The sequence below is a fragment of the Lithobates pipiens genome, unplaced genomic scaffold (assembly GCF_037356315.1).
Source record: "Lithobates pipiens isolate NorthernLeopardFrog02 unplaced genomic scaffold, aLitPip1_a1.2 Scaffold_44, whole genome shotgun sequence".
Classification (NCBI taxonomy): domain Eukaryota; kingdom Metazoa; phylum Chordata; class Amphibia; order Anura; family Ranidae; genus Lithobates; species Lithobates pipiens.
The window spans coordinates 6087205-6107744 of NW_027507870.1; the positions used below are offsets into that span (position 1 = coordinate 6087205).

Consider the following 20540-nt stretch of genomic DNA (forward strand, 5'->3'; position numbering starts at 1 on the left):
AATCCGTCGGATTCTGTCCGACGGATTTTGTCCGAAACTGTTGCATACACACGGTCGGACAAAGTTGTCGGAAAATCCGACGTGATGACGTTATTTCGTTACGACGGGACTACGTTCATGCTAGTAGCCAATAGCTTTGGTGTAGGAATTTGATCTGAGCATGCGTGGCACTTTGTCCGATCAGAATTCTCTACACATGATCGGAGTATGTCCTATCGGAGCATTTTGTCTGAAAATTTTACCAACAAGTTGGAAAACTTGGTCCATTGGATACTCCGACGGAAACAGTCCGATGTAGACCACACACAGTCAGAATATCCGACAAAACGGTCTGATCGGACACATTCCGACGGAATCTCTGACCGTGTGTACAAGGGCTTAGAAGTATTTCTACAAAAATGAAATCTAAAGGTCTGATAATAACTTGATGTGCGGTCCATGATGTGAGAGTAATAATAAATACAATTTAAATATAACAGGCCCATCACATCAAGTACACACACCCTGTTAGGATAGATCTCACTTGCAGCCAGTTGATGTATAGTTTTTGATCTGGCTGAGATTTTTCTGTTCTGTCATATACAGATTGTTGGTCCTTTTGTTTTTATTTATTTTTATTTTTGAAATCCAAAGCAGAATGTGTGGATTGTGAAATGATGCGCCCCTTTTTCTTGTAAGTGCCGTGGTATAAGCAGAAGAATATTTTGGATTTATTGGGCATCTCTGCATGACCGCAGGGTATTGTTATCATTTATTAGGGATGAGCCGAACACCCCCACCGATTCGGTTCGCACCAGAACCTTCGAATGGACCTAAAATTCATACGAACTTTAGAACCCTATTAAAGTCTATGGGACTCGAACGTTCGAAATCAAAAGTGCTAATTTTAAAGGCTAATGTGCAAGATATGCAAGAGACAACACCAGCAATAAGGGGTATCTTCAGGTGTATAGCGTGCTGGAGGCACACGACACCCACTTTAACTCTTGCAGATGCCTGTATTAGAGAACACCGGCAATAAACGGTAGATACAGGTGTATACTGTGCTGGAGGCACACAACACCACTTTAACTTTAAGATGCCTGAGAAAAGAACACACTGTCCCTGTCTATCTAGCTCTTTCCCTGCACGCCGGAACACCCTACCCAAGGCCACCACGCTGGCGGCCTTATATAGTGTGGGGCGTGTAAACCCCCTGAGCTATAATTGCCAACAGGCATCCTGCCTGTGGGCCATTTGTGCCACACGATTTTGGTGCGAATGGTTCACAAAGTTCTGAATTCGCCGAACAGATGAACGGCCGATGTTCGAGTCGAACACCGAGCTCAACCCTATCATTTATTATGTTATGACATCAGGAATATAATGTCCAATGGAAACTAAGGACTTGTGTTATCTCGCTAAAAACAAACCGATCCAAGATGGACGTTTAATCCCTGCACTCCCGCACACAGGAGCAGCTAAATCAAGCCACAGGACAAAAGACACACTTCCCAGACATGGGAAAGGGAGATCGGAGCTCCTCAGCCTCCCGCGGCCCCCGCAATATCCCCGCGATGTTACGGTCATCACAGGGGGGAGGCCTCACAGCCTCAGCCTTGCCTAAACTATCCAGCCCACTGTCCTAACACGTATGGCACGCATGGCTCTCACAATCATACAACTCAGGCTGTGCAATCCTCACAGCACACACAAGCCCTATCCCTCTCAGACCTACAAGCAGTGGCCCTGGATATAAAAGCAACCCTGTCTGCCGCCATCACAGATCTCAAGGCTGACATACAGGGCATAGCAGCAAGGATGGGTTCGGTGGCACAGGCCACAGCACGCCATGCGGATACCATTAAACAGGTACAGAAATCTTCTAACATGCGCCTCTCACACATTATTGAAATACCTTGTCACTTAGAAGACCTCTACAAGCGAGGAAGATGACATTATATAGGAATCAGATGGGTCCCAGAAAACACTGACCAAAATCCATTAGAACAAACTGCTGCAACAATATTCAATGACTTATTGGATAGACCCTCTGATTCCCCCATTGATTTTGAGAGGATACATAGAGCTCTCAGACCAAGAGGAAGAGATATGGATCACCCCCCCCCCCCCCCCAGAGAGACATACTCTGTTGCTTGGTCAATTTTCCCCTGAAGGAAGCCATCCTTAAAAAAACAAGGGAGAAAAACAGAGTTCTCTTTAATGGTAACAGAATAAAACCAAGATCTATCAAACATTACACTACAGCAACCCAGAGCTTTACCCCGGATTCTAGATCAATTGCGTACCAGAGGAATTCCATACAGATGGAAGTTTCCATTTTGTCTCTTGGCTACGTTGAGAGGCCACACAGCACTACTACGTACGCCTGACGATCTTCAATCTTTTTGTGAAACACTGAACATCCCTACAATTGAAGTTCCAGATTGGTACAATTCTTTCATGTTAAAAGACACATGGATCGAAGTAACCAACAACTATACGCCAAGAGCCCAAAGAAACAGAGATCGATGTCGCAGATCACCATCTGCTCAACACAACAGAAGAGGAGTACTTCAAGGAAGCCCACCACCTAGATGCAGAGATCGCATGGATCGCCCCAATCAAATGGACTCCTGAAATCTCACAGGTTCTCTCACAACCAACTGATGTACAGCCATCATTCTTTAACTGCTTGCCAACCGCCTCATGCGGATATACGTCGGCAGAAGGGCTCGTACAGGCAGAATCACGTACCTGTACGTTGCCCTTTAAGAGGCGGCCAGCGGGTGTACACGCGGCAAGCTCCGCGAACGGGTCGTGGGTCCTGTGGACTCGATAGCAGTGGGGATACCCGCAATCGCCTCACGGGGAAGAAGAACAGGAAGATGAAGGAATGATTTGTATAGCGCTGCAAATGCGAACTGAATCGTCTCAAGGCGCTTGGTCGGTCCTGTGTTGTCCTGCTTCTTAGAAGAGGTGGGTCTTGAGTTTTTTTCTGAAGGCCCCATGGTTTTCTTCCATGCGGATGTTCGTGGGTAGAGCGTTCCATAGCCGTGGTCCTTGGACTGCGAATCTTCGTTCTCCCTTTGATTTGTAGCAGGACTTGGGGAGATGCTAATGTAAACAAGCATCTCCCCGTTCTGCCTAGTGACAGTGTCACTGATCTCTGCTCCCTGTGATTGGAGCAGAGATCAGTGACGTGTCATACACAGCCATGCCTCCCCCCCCCCCCACAGTTAGAAACACACCCCTAGGACACCCTTAACCCCTACACTGCCACCAATGGTTAACCCCTTCACTGTTAGTGTCATTTACACAGGAATCATTGCATTTGTATAGCACTGAATGCTGTATAAATGACAATGGTCCTAAAAATGTGTCAAAAATGTCTTAAGTGTCTGCCATAATGTCTCAGTCATGATAAAAAATAGCCGATCACCGCCATTTAAAAAAAAACGTATATATTAATAAAAATGCCATAAAACTATCCCCTATTTTGTAAACGCTATAACTTTTGCGCAAACCAATCAATAATTGCTTATTCAATCATTTTTTTTACCAAAAATATGTAGAAGAATACGTATCGGCCTAAACTGAGGAAAAAATATATTTTTTTTACATATTTTTGGGGGATATTTATTATAGCAAAAAGTAAAAAAGAATGTGTTTTTTTTTCAAAATTGTCGATCTATTTTTGTTTATAGCGTAAAAAATAAAAATCGATGAGGTGATCAAATACCACCAAAAGAAAGCTCTATTTGTGGGGGGGGGGGGGGGGGGAAAGGACGTTGATTTTGTTTTTGGAGCCATGTCGCACGACCGCGCAATTGTCAGTCAAAGCGACGCAGTGCCGAATCGAAAAAAGTGCTCTGGTCAGGAACGGGGTAAATTCTTCCAGGGCTGAAGTGGTTAAAAACATCAGTTGAGACATTAACAAGTTATTCAACAGGCTCGTCTCCAACCATTGAGCTAAAAGCTCTGTTTTCAAGGTTAACCGTTTGTTTTCACCCCCTCCCCCTGTTTTTACTCTCTTTCTCCATTTACAGCTATGATGCTTACACCAAGCAAGGCAAGTCTACCACTCCCTATTGTTTATAAACATTGATCAGACAGGAGATAGAGAGATACAAAGTAACATTGTTTATAAGCATTGATCAGACAGGAGATAGAGAGATACAAAGTAACATTGTTTATAAACATTGATCTGACAGGAGATAGAGAGATACAAAGTAACATTGTTTATAAGCATTGATCAGACGGGAGATAGAGAGATACAAAGTAACATTGTTTATAAACATTGATCAGATGGGAGATGGAGAGATATAAAGTAACATTGTTTATAAACATTGATCAGACAGGAGATAGAGAGCTACAAAGTAACATTATTTATAAACATTGATCAGACAGGAGATAGAGAGATACAAAATCCAGCCATACGTGGATCAAAATTTGGCGGGTTAATCAGGGACCCCCCCAAGTCTATACAAGAATCAAAGGTTCTGGTATGCAGAAGAGAAGACTCTTATTTTTCTGAATACAGGTAGACATATATACAAGCCAGTCGTACAATAATGTCAATACATTGCACATTAAGTTATACAATCACTTTTAGGTACTGTTGATTCGTTATAATAACAATGAATTACACTAACTTTTACTGGAGTGCCTGAGGAAGTATTTCAGAAAGGAATAGATGTCACAAAGAGCCTGTCACCCCGATCGGGAACAAACTGTGAGCAGGCTATCTCAATATGATCTCAGGAACTATAATTGCGGCCCAGCTCATGGCCAACAATAGCAGACTGAAATATCATAGCATAACAGTAGTACCGATATCAAGTCATGATATCCTGAAAAACAAATGTAGAGAGCTATCCCATGTCCAGTATTCCTCACAAAGTTTCCTTTAAACTCAAACCCTGCCAGTGGAACAAAAAATGGATTTGCAGTAACAGGATCTTCTCCCCTAATATCTTTTGATCATATCATATTGTCTACAGACAGCCTGAGAGGGTTTTGTAGAAATGTATCTTGGATTCCTTCTCACAGATCCAATGAAGTTTTGAAGTACAAGGTTCGGCAGTCAGTTCTTCGTCCAGCTTGGCACAGGTCATGCCCTCTCTGTCGTTTCTGACATGGCTGAAAAATAAGAACATCAGTTTAGGAAGTTCTTTATACAGAACAACATTGCACCATGTAACCTTTAGTGATAAGTACTTCTGATATAAGGATTCAGAAGACCCATCAGTCATTCAGAGGGGTTCATATACGATTGGGAACACCTGTGTAATAAAATGGACTTCATAATATAAGGACCCTGCCTTAACCTGCAATGTCTCTAGTTTAAACTCACTTGGGACTTACAGCTAGGTTGTAGCTTGTTTTACTTTTCTCTTGGCTCTGTAGGTTTTCCTGAGCTCAGGGCATTGATTATTTCTACCTGTGGCTATTCTCAAAGGGTCAAGAGCCTAAGATTGCTTAGAGAAAGATCCACTGATGGATAGAGAAACAGTGCCTGCTAACACAGGGTCAAGAGACAATGGATCTTATTTCACAGTTTACTCAGCAATACATTTATGGAAAACAGTGACTGGCACCCAAGTTTTTATTTGATCCCACTATAAACCAAGGTGTCCACGCTGAGAGGCACATGTTAGCCTGTCACACCATCTTGGGGGTCATTTTCTACTGCCCTCATGGATGGAGCAGTACACTAAAATCTTCATACTCACAATTAAGGATGAGCCGAACACCCCCCCGGGTTCGGTTCGCACCAGAACCTGTGAACAGACCTAAACTTCGTGTGAACTTTAGAACCCTATTAAAGTCTATGGGACGCGAACGTTCAAAATATAAAGTGCTAATTTTAAAGGCTAATATGCAAGTTACTGTCCTAAAAAGTGTCTGGGGACCCGGGTCCTGCCCCAGGGGACATGGGTCAATGCAAAAAAAAAAGTTTTAAAAAACTGCTGTTTTTTCAGGAGCAGTGATTTTATTAATGCTTAAAGTGAAACAATAAAAATGTAATATTCCTTTAAATGTTGTACCTGGGGGGTGTCTATAGTATGCCTGTAAAGGGGCACATGCTTAGAACTGTCCCTGCACAAAGTGTCATTTCGCAAGGAAAAAAGTCTCATAAAATCACTCACGGCTATAATGAATTGTCGGCTCCCCGTAATACAGAGATCACTCATTGAAAGTCATTGATAAAAAAAAAGCGAGGGGATCCCCCAAATTCAATTACCAGGCCCTTCAGGTCTGGTATGGATTTTAAGGGGAACCCCATGCCAAATTTAAAAAAAAATGGCGTAGAGTTCCCCCTAAAAATCCATACCAGACCCTTTATCCGAGCACGCAACCTGGCAGGCCACAGGAAAAAAGGGGGGGCGAGAGAGTGCCCCCCCTCCTGAACCATACCAGGCCACATGCCCTCAACATTGGGAGGATGCTTTGGGGGTATCCTGTCCCCATGTTGATGTGGACAAGGGCCTCATCCCCACAACCCTGGACGGTGGTTGTGGGGGTCTGCGGGCGGGGGGCTTATCAGAATCTGGAAGCCCCTTTAACAAGGGGACCCCCAGATCCCAGCCCCCCTCTGTTTGAAATGGTAAGGGGGTACAAAAGTACCCCTACCATTTCACAAAGAAAGTGTAAAAGAATGTTAAAAAAGACACACACACTGTTGAAAAAGTCCTTTATTAAAAATAAAAAAATAAATTAAAAAAGAATTCCAGTGGTGGAAATCCACTCTTGCTATCCAGCGAAGGATGATCATCTCTCCGGGGTCCAGCGATGGCTGATCTGATCCAGTGACGGGTGATCTCTCCCTCCAGCGCAGCGCATTCATCCTCTGTCTCCACCGGCGGAGACACTGCGGGGATCCCGGCAGCCTGACATTTCTTATATGAGGAGTGCGGGGCCACCCGTCACCTGACCCCGCCCTCCCCCGATGTAATGCAGGTTTCCGTTACATTCTTTTACACTTTCTTTGTAAAATGGTAGGGGTACTTTTGTACCCCCTTACCATTTCAAACAGGGGAGGCCAGGATCTGGGGGTCCCCTTGTTAAAGGGGGCTTCCAGATTCTGATAAGCCCCCCGCCCGCAGACCCCCACAACCACTGGCCAGGGTTGTGGGGAAGAGGCCCTTGTCTTCATCAACATGGAGACAAGGTGCTTTGAGGGGTCACAGACCCCCAAAGCATCCTCCCAATGTTGAGGGCATGTGGCCTGGTACGGTTTAGGAGGGGGGTGCTCTCTAGTCCCCTCCTCTTTTCCTGCGGCCTGCCAGGTTGCGTGCACGGAAAAAGGGTCTGGTATGGATTTTTAGGAGGATCTCACGTCATTTTTTTTTCATTTGACACGGGGTCAATCCATACCAGACCTGAAGGGCCTTGTAATTGAATTTGGGGGAACCTCACGCTTTTGTTTTTGTTTTGTTTTTATCAATGACTTTCAATGAGTGTTCTCTGTATTACGGGGAGCCGACAATTCATAATAGCCGCGAGTGATTTTAAATGACTTTTTTTCCTGCAGAAATGACACTTTGTGCAGGGACAGTTCTAAGCACGGGAAACATGCGCCCCTTCACAGGCATACTATACACACCCCCCAGGTACGAAATTTAAAGGAATATTACACTTTTATTGTTTCACTTTAAGCATTATTAAAATCACTGTTCCCGAAAAAACGTCAGTTTTTAAAACTTTTTTTGCATTGATAAATGTCCCCTGGGGCAGGACCCGGGTCCCCAAACACTTTTTAGGATAATAACTTGCATATAAGCCTTTAAAATTAGCACTTTAGATTTCTCCCATAGACTTGTACCGGGTGTTCCACGGCTTTTCGAATTTGCCGCGAACACCCCAAATTGTTCACTGTTCGCCGAACAAGCAATGTTTGAGTTGAACAATTGAAGCACATCCCTACTCACAATTCAGTGTTGTTATCACTCCAGTACCAGAGAGGCGTCTCATATGTATCCCGACGTTCCTTCACCAGTCCAATCCAGAAATCTTTCTTCATATTCTTCACTAAGGTCTGACAACAAAGTCTCAGGTGAGTTAAAAGTTCAACTCATTGTTCATATAGATTCTGTTTACATATGAATATGTCAGATCTATATTACTATATTACAACAATTATAGCAGTGTGTGACTGTGGGGGAGGGGACGTTAGAGTATCAATTTTTGTTTATTAAAAATCTTACAAACATAATAAAAACATATTTACATGTAGCACTGACCCCCGAAGGAGCGGCTGATTTAATTGGGCTTACCGTTACCCTCTTGACCTTGTGTATGTCTAGGGGTTTCCCCAGGTAGGTGGCCCAAGAGCTGCAGAGACCGACACCAGATCCACATTAAGGGATTTTTATTTGCAAAAAGAGTAAATGAACACAGTCTCTTAACGTAGGGTTAGAGGGTTTAGGCAGGAAAGTCCAGGTACTCTTGGAACTAAGTCAAATAGAAAAAAGAAAGTCTCTCACATTAGGAAATCCAGAGAATAGCCATTCACAGCTGGATCCTCACCCCCATCGGATAGTCCTTCTCTCACCAAGCCTAGCAGCCAACAGGGTGCTTCAATCAAACAAAGTCTCTGCCACAGACTTGATATAGAACACTTGAATAAACAGAAAGATGTAGACAACTCAGAGAACCCTCGTATGGTACCAGTATCTTGCAGCCGGTCCGGTGATATCATACAAGACCAGATTCGCTTGGGGTCTTTCAATTTAGGCTCCAGGCTCCTGCTGAGAAGCCAACTTTTGTGTGCCCTTCTCCCGAAGAGTCCTCCCCTGGATGCTTCTACAGTTGCTGGGCCTCTCCACAAATCGAGACGGCACTGGACCACCTTCGAATCCTTCTTTCACTTACTTTGCCTCGGGCCAGCCAGCCCAGAGACTTAGAATCGAGTGGATCCGCACCCCAGGCCATGAGAGCCCTGGGGGCTGGTCAGGAGGACCAGGACCAAACAGTCAGAAAGTACTTCTGGAATGGAACCCCTAAGCACGTGATGTCAGCACCTTAAGTACCCCCTCCCAGAATGCACAGCAAGAGTGACACTCCCACTGGGCTGGTTCCGAGAGAGAAATGGCACTCTATGCACCTAACTGGCCTGTGTTCTGGCACTCGCCAGAGATGACAGCTCCACCTATGGTCAAGCAGAACATATTGCAATCCAGCCAGACTAGTACTGAGACCAAAATTTAGAGTAATTAAACCCAAAACCAAACTGCAGTTCCAGGAATATTAAATGCAAAAAACGATACATAAAAAAGATATATAAACAAAAATAGCTTACATCAGCATAGCAAAAACATAAAGAAAAATAAAATATACCAACCTGAACAAAGCCATAACCTTTACCTAAACACACCCTCAGGCTAAGAAACCATTACACATGTAACCCATGCACGCAACCTTTTTTCAAAAATACAATCTTATATAAAAATCTAGGGGACGTGAAAGGACAGAAAGAAAGCCGCACACCCAGAGACTGACAAACAGCAGTTACGGAGACCTTACATTCCTCCATGCCTTTGTCCAGGCCCCTCGGCCGCCACCTGTCCTTCTCAGGACCCCGAATCCTCCCAGCCTCACCCAGAATGTCGTGCACCACCATCTCTACAGGAAGGACTTTTTTCTGAATGGAAACCTGACACCGTGTATTCCATGCGAAGAAACGGACTACTAAGCTAACTAGAAAAAGTGTCTCAAAATTAAAATCCTGATGTGTCTCAAAGGCCCCGTACGACCATTCCGCATAACTCAAGCGGGAAAGGAAAGGGATACCCAGAGCCCCACCCACCTGTTTGTAGACTTCTATATTGAAGGGGCGCTGAAGCAAGAAGTGGTCCATGGTCTCCTCCACCCCACCACATTCCACTCTTGGACAACCATGGTTCTCCACAGAGCAATGCTTCAGGTTGCCCCTTTACATAGAGTCTGCCATGAAGCGAGTGCCAGGCCAAATCCCAAAACTTTAAAGGGATTCTCTCTAGATAGAGAAAACACAGACCCTCCCTCATAAAATGGCCTGGGCATTCCCTCAAGGCCATTGGCTCACTAAAGGCAGATTCAACAACCCTCCTCTCCATGTCCTTCCTCGGAAGAGACTTAATTTCCTCTTCCGTCACTCGTCACTGCCAAAGCATTTTCAGGCACTGGGAGCTCACCATGTCAGACCCTCAGGCTTTTCATTGGCCCACCATTCTCCCACCTTTACCAGGACTGAAAAATTACAAAAAAAATCTGTGGCAAGACTTAAATTGCTGTTCACAGATGCTCTTCATCCAATCTGACAGAGCTTGAGATATTTTACAAAGAAGAATGGGCGAAAATGTCCCTCTCTAGATGTGCAAAGCTGGTAGAGACACCCCCAAAAAGACTTGCAGCTGTAATTGCTAGACATGTGCATTCGTTTTCGTCCGAATGCATTTTCGTCCGAATTTCAGCTATTTTCGCTTTCGTTTTGACAAACGATAACGAAAGCACAAAATCCGAAAAATGAAAGATCCGACATAAATAAATGCTTTATTTTCGTTTTCATTGTTACAACAGTTCGATATAGAATAGGAGATTCGACATGACTCTGACAACAATCTGTGTCTATAGAACCTGTGGTCGAATGTGCCTAACCTTACCTCTATTAGTCCAAGATTATATAGAGAAAATATTCGACAGAGAAAAAAGATTTGACAAAGAGAAAAGATTCTGCAAGTTACTGTCCTAAAAAGTGTTTGGGGACCCGGGTCCTGCCCCAGGGGACATGGATCAATGCAAAAAAAAGTTTTAAAAACTGCCGTTTTTTCGGGAGCAGTGATTTTAATTATGATTAAAGTGAAACAATAAAAGTGTAATATTCCTTTAAATTTCTTGGGGGGGGGTTGTCTATAGTATGCCTGTGAAGGGGCGCATGTTTCCCGTGCTTAGAACTGTCCCTGCACAAAGTGTCATTTATGCAGGAAAAAAAGTCCTTTAAAATCACTCGCAGCTATTATGAATTGTCATCTCCGTAATACAGAGAACACTCATTGAAAGTCATTGATAAAAAAATAAATAAAAAAAAAAGCGTGGGGGTCCCCCAAATTCAATTACCAGGCCCTTCAGGTCTGGTATGGATATTAAGGGGAACCCTGCCTCAAATTTAAGAAAAAATTGGACGTGGGGTTCCCCCTAAATATCCATAACCAGACCCTTCAGGTCTGGTATGGATATTAAGGGGAACCCCGCGTCAAATTTAAAAAAAAATTGACGTGGGGTTCCCCCTAAAAATCCATACCAGACCCTTTATCCGAGCACGCAACCTGGCAGGCCGCAGGAAAAGAGGGGGGGACGAGAGCGGCCCCCCCTCCCTCCTGAACCGTACCAGGCCACATGCCCTCAACATTGGGAGGATGCTTTGGGGGTCTGTGACCCCTCAAAGCACCTTGTCCCCATGTTGATGAGGACAAGGGCCTCATCCCCACAACCCTGGCCGGTGGTTGTGGAGGTCTGCGGGCGGGGGCTTATCAGAATCTGGAAGCCCCCTTTAACAAGGGGACCCCCAGATCCCGGCCCCCCCCCTGTTTGAAATGGTAAGGGGGTACAAAAGTACCCCTACCATTTCACAAAGAAAGTGTCAAAAATGGTTAAATAAAACAAACACACTTTTGAAAAATTCCTTTATTAAAAATAAAAAAAAAGATTCCAGCGGCGGTAATCCACTCTTGCTATCCAGCGACGGACGGTCATCTCTCCAGCGATGTCTCATGTCATCCAGCGCAGCGCAGCATCCTTCTTCTGTCTCCTCCACGGAGACACTGCAGGCATTCCGGCGGATGACGTTTCTTATATACGGAGGGATGACGTTTCTTATATACGGAGGGCGGGGCCACCCGTCACCTGACCCCACCCCCCTCTGACGCAAGTGGATACCCGGGGTTCCCTTTGACGTATGGGTGACCCCGCACCCCTCTGATGTAACACAGGCAGGTTTCCGTTACATCAGAGGGGGCGGGGTCACCCATACATCACGGGGAACCCCGGGTTTCCCCTTGCGTCAGAGGGGGGCGGGGTCAGGTGACGGGTGGCCCCGCCCTCCGTATATAGGAAACGTCAGCCGCCGGAATGCCTGCAGTGTCTCCTACACGGAGACAGAAGAAGGATGCTGCCCTGCGCTGGATGAGATGAGACATCGCTGGAGAGATGACCGTCCATCGCTGGATAGCAAGAGTGGATTACCGCCGCTGGAATCTTTTTTTTATTTTTTTATTTTTAATAAAGGAATTTTTCAAAAGTGTGTTTGTTTTATTTAACCATTTTTGACACTTTCTTTGTGAAATGGTAGGGGTACTTTTGTACCCCCTTACCATTTCAAACAGGGGGGGGGGCGGGATCTGGGGGTCCCCTTGTTAAAGGGGGCTTCCAGATTCTGATAAGCCCCCCGCCCGCAGACCTCCACAATCACCGGCCAGGGTTGTGGGGATGAGGCCCTTGTCCTCATCAACATGGGGACAAGGTGCTTTGAGGGGTCACAGACCCCCAAAGCATCCTCCCAATGTTGAGGGCATGTGGCCTGGTACGGTTCAGGAGGGAGGGGGGGCCGCTCTCTCGTCCCCCCCTCTTTTCCTGCGGCCTGCCAGGTTGCGTGCTCGGATAAAGGGTCTGGTATGGATTTTTAGGGGGAACCCCACGTCAATTTTTTTTTAAATTTGACGCGGGGTTCCCCTTAATATCCATACCAGACCTGAAGGGTCTGGTTATGGATATTTAGGGGGAACCCCACGTCAAATTTTTTCTTAAATTTGAGGCAGGGTTCCCCTTAATATCCATACCAGACCTGAAGGGCCTGGTAATTGAATTTGGGGGACCCCCACGCTTTTTTTTTTAAATTTATTTATTTATTTTTTTATCAATGACTTTCAATGAGTGTTCTCTGTATTACGGAGCCGACAATTCATAATAGCTGCGAGTGATTTTAAAGGACTTTTTTTCCTGCATAAATGACACTTTGTGCAGGGACAGTTCTAAGCACGGGAAACATGCGCCCCTTCACAGGCATACTATAGACAACCCCCCCCCCTACGAAATTTAAAGGAATATTACACTTTTATTGTTTCACTTTAATCATTATTAAAATCATTGCTCCCGAAAAAACGGCCGTTTTAAAACTTTTTTTTTGCATTGATACATGTCCCCTGGGGCAGGACCCGGGTCCCCAAACACTTTTTAGGACAGTAACTTGCAAATTAGCCTTTAAAATTAGCACTTTAGATTTTGAACGTTGGAGTCCCATAGACTTTAATAGGGTTCTAAAGTATGCTATATACTAGCTCCGTCGAATCTTCTTTATACATTCGACAGACACCATAAGCCTTCAAAGACAGTTCGACCGTAATTCATGTGGATTTTCGGACGAATGCAATTTTTGAACGAAAAACGAAATAAATAAAAACGAATTTCGGGAGTAACTAAATAAATTAAGTTTTCAGACGAAAACGAAATTCCGAAACGAAATATTTTAAGTAAGGGGGTCTACAAAGTATTGACTCAGGGGGGCGCAATACAAATGTATGCTACACTTTTCACATATTTGTTTTGTACCATTTATCATTTTTCTTATACTTCACAATTATGGGCCACTTTGTGTTGGTCTATCACATAAAATCCCAATAAAATACATTTATGTTTTTGGTTGTAACATGACCATATTGTGGAAAATTTCAAGGGGTATGAATACTTTTTCAAGCCACTGTAAATGTATAATAATAATAGCAGTAATATTATTAATACCAGCAGTCCAGTCTGTGTAGATCTGACGTTAGCCAGCCAGGCCTTGTGTGATTTGCAGAATTTGTCACTCTTATTTCGGGATTCTTCGATGTCTGAGAAGAAGTAACACATTTCATTCTGGAAGATCCAATTCTCCGGACAAGGACGCATTTCTGAAAAAAAAAACGGCAAAACAGAAGAATCAGTTTACATAATTATCTGTAACTTGGAAAATTGATGAACACATTTACATTGATTTTCTATTCAAATAATGGGGGGACATTGGTATGAGGGAGGAAATTAGGAAAATCCATTAGGACCAGATGTTGCTGTTGGTAAACCAGCCTTTCCTTGGTCTTGGTCACTTGGCTTGGATATGTCTTGGTGCCTGCCCTTTATGATGGACATAAACAATGTCTTCTACAAAGATTTGCTGTATTTTGGATTTTGCATAATGTAATTATTCCAAGCGTTTGTGGAGAAACACCACAAATAGTGGGCCAGTAGGTAATCAGTGGGTCTACTGAAAGTCCACTTTGAGATTGGTGAGTTTGTTTGCTGAGCAATTTAAAAAAACACAGCACCCAATCCTCATTGAAGTCTATGGAGGCCAAAGCTTGTAATTTTTTTTTTTGGTGGCCTTTATTTGGGGCAATTTGCAAGCTTTTGTTTAAATAAGAGGACATGGGTAGCTGTGCACTGCCATGGAGGACATGCACCAACGCACACAATAAATAAATACATACATAAATAAAATAATTAATTACATTATTTGGTGAATTAAAATACACAAAGCACAAAGGCTTAAAGGGCAGCGTTAAAAATACATAACTATTTTAAGGAACATATTTGTGGGGATGATTTAAAACTTCATGCAACTTGGCTTTGTGTCAACATAAGAAGAAGAAGAAGACGAAGAAGAAGAACCCGGAGAGTGGAAGAAGAGGCCAGAAAGCGTGGAGAAGTTGGAAGAAGACCCCCGAAGTCAGAAGAAGACCCCCGGACGGCGATGAAGGAGAAAGCCGGGCTCCTCCGCTAGCAAAAGAGCAGAAGATAGCGAAGGGGCCTGGCGAGAAGACCCGCGAAGTCAGAAGAAGATCCCTGGAGCTGCCTAATAAATTACTTTAAAAACCTGTGTTATGTGTTTTTCAATGACACTTTTTCCCCCCAGGTGAATGGGTAGGGGTACGATGTACCCATACTCATTCACATAGGGTGGGGGGCCAGGAACTGAGCTCTGTGCTCACTCGTCCCCACCCCCTTTCCTGACCGGCCAGGCTGCATGCTCCGATAAGGGTCTGGTTTGGACTTTGGGGGGACCCCCACGCCATTTATTTGGCGTAGGGGCTTCCCCTTAAAATCCATACCAGGCGATGGGGCTAAGGTGTCAATCTCGCCAAAGGAGGTGGCAACATTGGCTTCCTTCACTAGTCCCATCGTACCTTAAGTCACGTTCAAAATGAATGGACTTTAGTCCGTGTGTGGGCAAGTCCGTTCATTTGGAAAGTCCAAAAGTCCAGCGGATTGTCCGCCAGACCTAGTCCACCGGAAAAGCCAGTTCGTGTGTGGTTGTGTGTGGGCAAGTCCGCTCGTTCGAAAAAGTCCAATCGTGTGTACGGGGCATTAAGAGAAAAAGAATGTGTCAAATCCCATTTAAAATGACTCGCAGTTACAATTGCCGGCACCAGGCTATTCATTTTTTTTTTTCTTTTAAAGGGCTTGGGGTCCCCCCCAATCTAAACCAGGCTCTTTGAGTCTGGTATGGATTTGGAGGGGAACCCCACACCAAAATAAAAAAAAACAGCGTGGGGTCCCCCCCAAAATCCATACCAGACCCTTATCTGAGCATGCAGCCAGGCAGGCCAGGAAAGGGAAGGACGAGCGCGCACCCCCCTCAACCGTACCAGTCCACATGCCTGCCAGGGCTGGCTTAGCCCTTCCTTCTCTGGGCTGGCTGCTCAGCTGTCGGCTAATTGCCAGCTCTCATCTCTCTCCAGTTACCCAGCTGTTCCTGATCTTGCTCATCTGACCTGCCTACTTATAGCTGTCCAGCTCACTTCATATCTGCCTTCGCCTTGGTCACATCACAAGAAACCATCTCCTGCATAAAGACTGGATTGCTGACATCCCTTCTGACTCCTTATCCTGCTTACTGTTGCTCCACTTGGATCCCTGACTTCTGGCCTGGCTGATTACCCAATCTGGTTATTAAACTCTGGACTGGTTGACTACTCGATCCAGTTACTGGACTCTGGCTATGCTTTGACTACGCTTACTCTATTTACCTTTTTATTTTTTATTTAAAAAAAAGTGTGATTTAATTGTACTTCTGTCTCGGTCTGATTCATGGTTTCTGACAATGCCCTCAACATGGGGGAGTGGGTGCTTTGCGGCAAGGGGGCTCTGGTTGTGGGGGTCTGCGGACAGGGGGCTTATCCAAATCTGGAAGCCCCCTTTAACAAGGGGTCCCCAGATCCTTTACACCACCCCTATGTGAATGAGCATACATAGTACCCCTACCCATTCACCAAAAAAGTGTACAAAAAGTATTAAAAACAAAAGACAGTTTTTAACAAATCCTTTATCAAAAAATAAAAAAATAGCATCTCTCGAAGTAAATCCATCATTAATCACACTGTCCGCCAACCCAAATAAAAAAACGCTCTGCCTTCTGGGATGGTCTCCCGTCGAATGCCTCCTCTGTGCTTTGACAATTCTTATATAAGTAAGCGGCGGGGCCACTTGGCTACATCACCTGGTTGCACCGCCCCCTTCTGACAGCACAGATTAGTACATGCTGGGTCTTTGATGTCACAAGGGGGTGGGTCCACCAGGTAACATTGCCAGGTGGTCCCGCCCCTTATCTACAGTATATAAGAACTGCCAAAGTGCAGAGGAGGCATTCGGAGGGAGGTCATTCCAGCATGCGGAACTTTTTTTTTCTGGGTCAGTGGGCAGGCACTGATTTTTTTTCCGGGTCCGGGTCAGTGGGCAGACACGGATTTGTCAAAAACTTATCTTTTGTTTTTATTACTTTTTGTACACTTTTTGGTGAATGGGTATGGGTACTATGTGCCCGATACTCATTTATATAGGGGGGTGGGATCTGGGGGCCCCTTTGTTGGTCTTCCAGAATTCGATAAACCACCCGCTCGCAGACCCTGACAACCATCGGCCAGGGTTGTCAGGAAGAGGGTCTTTGCAGGTGCTTTGGGGTGGAAGGCGCTCACTCATCCCTCCACTTTCCTGACCTGTTGAGCTGCATGCCTGGATAAGGGTCTGGTATGGATTCTGGGAGGGGCGTGTTGGCGTGGGGAGGACCCCATACCATGTTTTTCTTTATTTTTTTTTAACCAGCACTTTTTTTTTATTACTCAGCTGTCAGCAGGGAAACCCATTGACAGCTGATGACTCATCGGCTGTTAAGGACGCCGTGGCCGGCTTCCCGGCCCAGCTCCTTAACAATCAGCTTACACTGCGCCCTGATTGGACAAGGCTTTGCCCAATCAGGGCGCAAAATGCCCTGAGCTGTGCTCAGTGCATTGCAGGGTGTTCATCGGGTTGAACACCCGCCAAACACCCTGCAAATTTTTGGTGTTTGGAGAACGGCCGAATAGGCAAATGTTCAGCCGGGACTCATGCATGGGCCAAACTGTTCACCCATGCCTGTGTTTTCTATATGAAACAAGCCGGCAAGTGGACCAAACTCGAAGATCATCCCTACTTGAGATTAGAATTTTGCGGTAGAAATGAACAAAAATCTCATAAATAGATAACAACAACCTTGGCCTTAATACAAATATTAAACATCTTGTATATTCAAGGGTGTTAAAGGTAATTTGGTGTTGAGTACTTTAAACTCACCTCCATTGTCCTGAATTCTCTTAGTCATGCAGTTGAATTTCCTCTCCATCTCCTGCAGTCTGTGTGTCACATTACCCTCTTGGGTGGGACAAGTGCAGGAGGAGCCTGAAAGGTAATTATATAGTGGGATCAAATAAAAACTTGGGTGCCAGTCACTGTTTTCCATAAATGTGTTGCTGAGTAAACTGTGAAATAAGATCCATTGTCTCTTGACCCTGTGTTAGCAGGCACTGTTTCTCTATCCATCAGTGGATCTTTCTCTAAGCAATCTTAGCCCTTGTACACACGGTCGGAGAATCCGACGGAATGTGTCCTATCGGACCGGTTTGGCGGATAACCTGGCTGTGTGTGGTCTGCATCGGACTGTTTCCGTCGGAATATCCTTCGGACTCAATTTTCCAACTTGTTGGAAATATTTTCCGACAAACTGGTCCGATAGGACATACTCCGATCATGTGTAGAGAATTCCGATTGGACAAAGTGCCACGCATGCTCAGATCAAATTCCTACATCAAAGCTATTGGCTACTAGCCTGAATGTAGTCCCATCGTAACGAAATTACGTCATCACGTTCTGAAAGATCGGATTTTTCGACAACTTTGTCCGACCGTGTGTATGCAACAGTTTCGGACAAGATCTGACGGACAAAATCCAACGGATTTGGTTGTCGAAATCTCCGACCCGTGTGTACAGGGGCTTAAAATTTCTTAATCTACTTATCAGGATCTCACCTGAACTAAACCAACCCCATGGAGAATTCTATCTTCAGCTCTCATCTTTTTCCTGAGCTCAATCAATTCCATAAATCCTTCTACTCTCTATTCTCCTCTCCAAAATTTGCCTTGAATTGGACATAGTATTTGGCACTTTCTTCTTCCTACTCTTCCATTCAGAATATCTCCTGAGCTAAACCTGTTTTCTGGAACATTATGCCATCTACTCTTCTCTCAAGAATTTCCTCTGAGCTGACCCAATTGGGTAAGGATTTCTACCTTATTCTCTCCTCTCCAGGATTTTCCCTGAGTTGAAGCTAGCTCATAACAGTTTCTACTTTCTAATCTCTTCTTCAGGATTTCTGCTGAACTGAACACATTCTATGGAATGTTCTTCCTCTTTATCTACTCTCTAGGACTTCTACTGAGCTAAACGTAGTACATAAAACAATTTCTCTCTCTTTATATTCTCTCTAGGAAGTATCTTAAATTGCTTCTAGGACATGGAACATTCCACCTAATACTTTCCTCTCCAGGACTGAGCTTATTCTATAAAACTCACTTTCAACTTTCATCTTTAAGATTCTTTCCAGGATGGAGCTATTTTACTCTCTTCTTTCCACTTTTTTTTTCTCTGCCGCTCTTTTGTGCTGCATCCATTATAATGGGGATTAGGGATGAGCCTAACACATCCCGGTTCGGTTCTCACTTTAGAACCCTATTAAAGTCTATGGGACTCGACCGTTCGAAATACATGCTCATTCTAAAGGCTAATATGCAAGTTATTGTCCTAAAAAGGGTTTGGGGACCCGGCTCCTGCAACAGAGGACATGCATTAATGCAAAAAAAACTTTTAAAAACAGACGTTTTCTTTAGGAGCAGTGATTTTAATAACGCTTAAAGTGAAACAATGAAAGTGTAATATTCCTTTAAATTTCGTACCTGGGGGGTGTGTATAGTGTGCCTGTAAAGGGGCACATGTTTCCCGTGCTTAGAACTGTCCCTGCACAAAGTGTAATTTCTGCAGGAAAAAAAAGTAATTTAAAAGCACTCCTATAATGAATTGTCGGCTCCCGTAATACAGAGAACAGTCATTGCAAGTCGATGATAAAAAAAATGCGTGGGGGTTCCCCCAAATTCAATTACCAGGCCCTTCAGGTCTGGTATGGATATTAAGGGGAACTCCATGCCAAATTAGAAAAAAAATGGCGTGGAGTTCCCCCCAAAAATCCATACCAGACCCTTTATCCGAGCGCGCAACCTGGCAGACCGCAGGAAAAGAGGGGGGATGAGAGAGCGCCCCACCTCCTAAACCGTACCAGGCCACATGCCCTCAACATTTGGAGGAGGCTTTGGGGGTCTGTGACCCCTCAAAGTACCATGTCCCCATGTTGATTGAGACAAGGGCCTCATCCCCACAACTCTGGCCGGTGGTTGTGTGGGTCTGCGGGCGGGGGGCTTATCAGAATCTGGAAGCCTCCTTTAACAAGGGGATGCCCAGATCCCGCCCCCTCGTTTGAAATGGTAACGGGTACATTGTACCACTACCATTTCACAAAGAAAGTGTAAAGAATTGTTAAAAAAAACACAGACACTGTTGGGAATGTTTTTTATTAAAAATAAAAAAAAAATAAAAAAAGATTCCAGCTGTGGTAATGCACTCTTGGTATCCTGCGATGGCTGATCATCTCTCCGGGGTCCAGTGATGGGTGATCTCTTCTCCGGGGTCCAGCAATGGGTGATCTCTCCCGATGATGTCCAGCGCATGCATCCTGTCTCCACCGGAGACACAGCGGGAATCCCGGCAGCCTGACAGGTCTTAGCTGAGGAGGGTGGGGCCACCCTTCACCTGACCCCACCCCCTCTGATGCAAGGGGAAACTCGGGCTTCCCCAGTGATGTACAGGTGACCCCGCCCCCTCTGATGTAACACAGGTTTCCGTTACATCATAGGGGGGCGGGGTCACCCGCACGTCACTGGGGAAGCCCAGGTTTCCCCTTGCATCATAGGGGGCAGGGTCAGATGACAGGTTGCCCTGTCCTCCTCAGCTAAGACCTGTCAGGCTGCCGGGATTCACGCAGTGTCTCTGGTGGAGACAGGATGCGCTGCACTGGATGTCATCGGGAGAGATCACCCATTGCTGGACCCCGGAGAAGAGATCACCCATCACTGGATAACAAGAGTGGATTACCACCGCTGGAATCTTTTTTTACATTTTTTTTTATTTTT

The 20540-nt window shown here is 44.9% G+C and overlaps 1 protein-coding gene across 1 annotated transcript; it reads right to left on the bottom strand.

Moving 5' to 3' along the window:
• Window positions 1-4976: 4976 nt before the first annotated feature.
• On the bottom strand, window positions 4977-17647 carry LOC143956848 (killer cell lectin-like receptor subfamily B member 1A). The gene is made up of 4 exons (XM_077467020.1): window positions 17599-17647; window positions 13756-13907; window positions 7914-8020; window positions 4977-5121 (listed from the first exon to the last, which is right to left on the bottom strand). The coding sequence occupies exons 1-4, from the start codon at window positions 17645-17647 to the stop codon at window positions 4977-4979; spliced, it is 453 nt and encodes a 150-aa protein (XP_077323146.1).
• Window positions 17648-20540: the final 2893 nt, after the last annotated feature.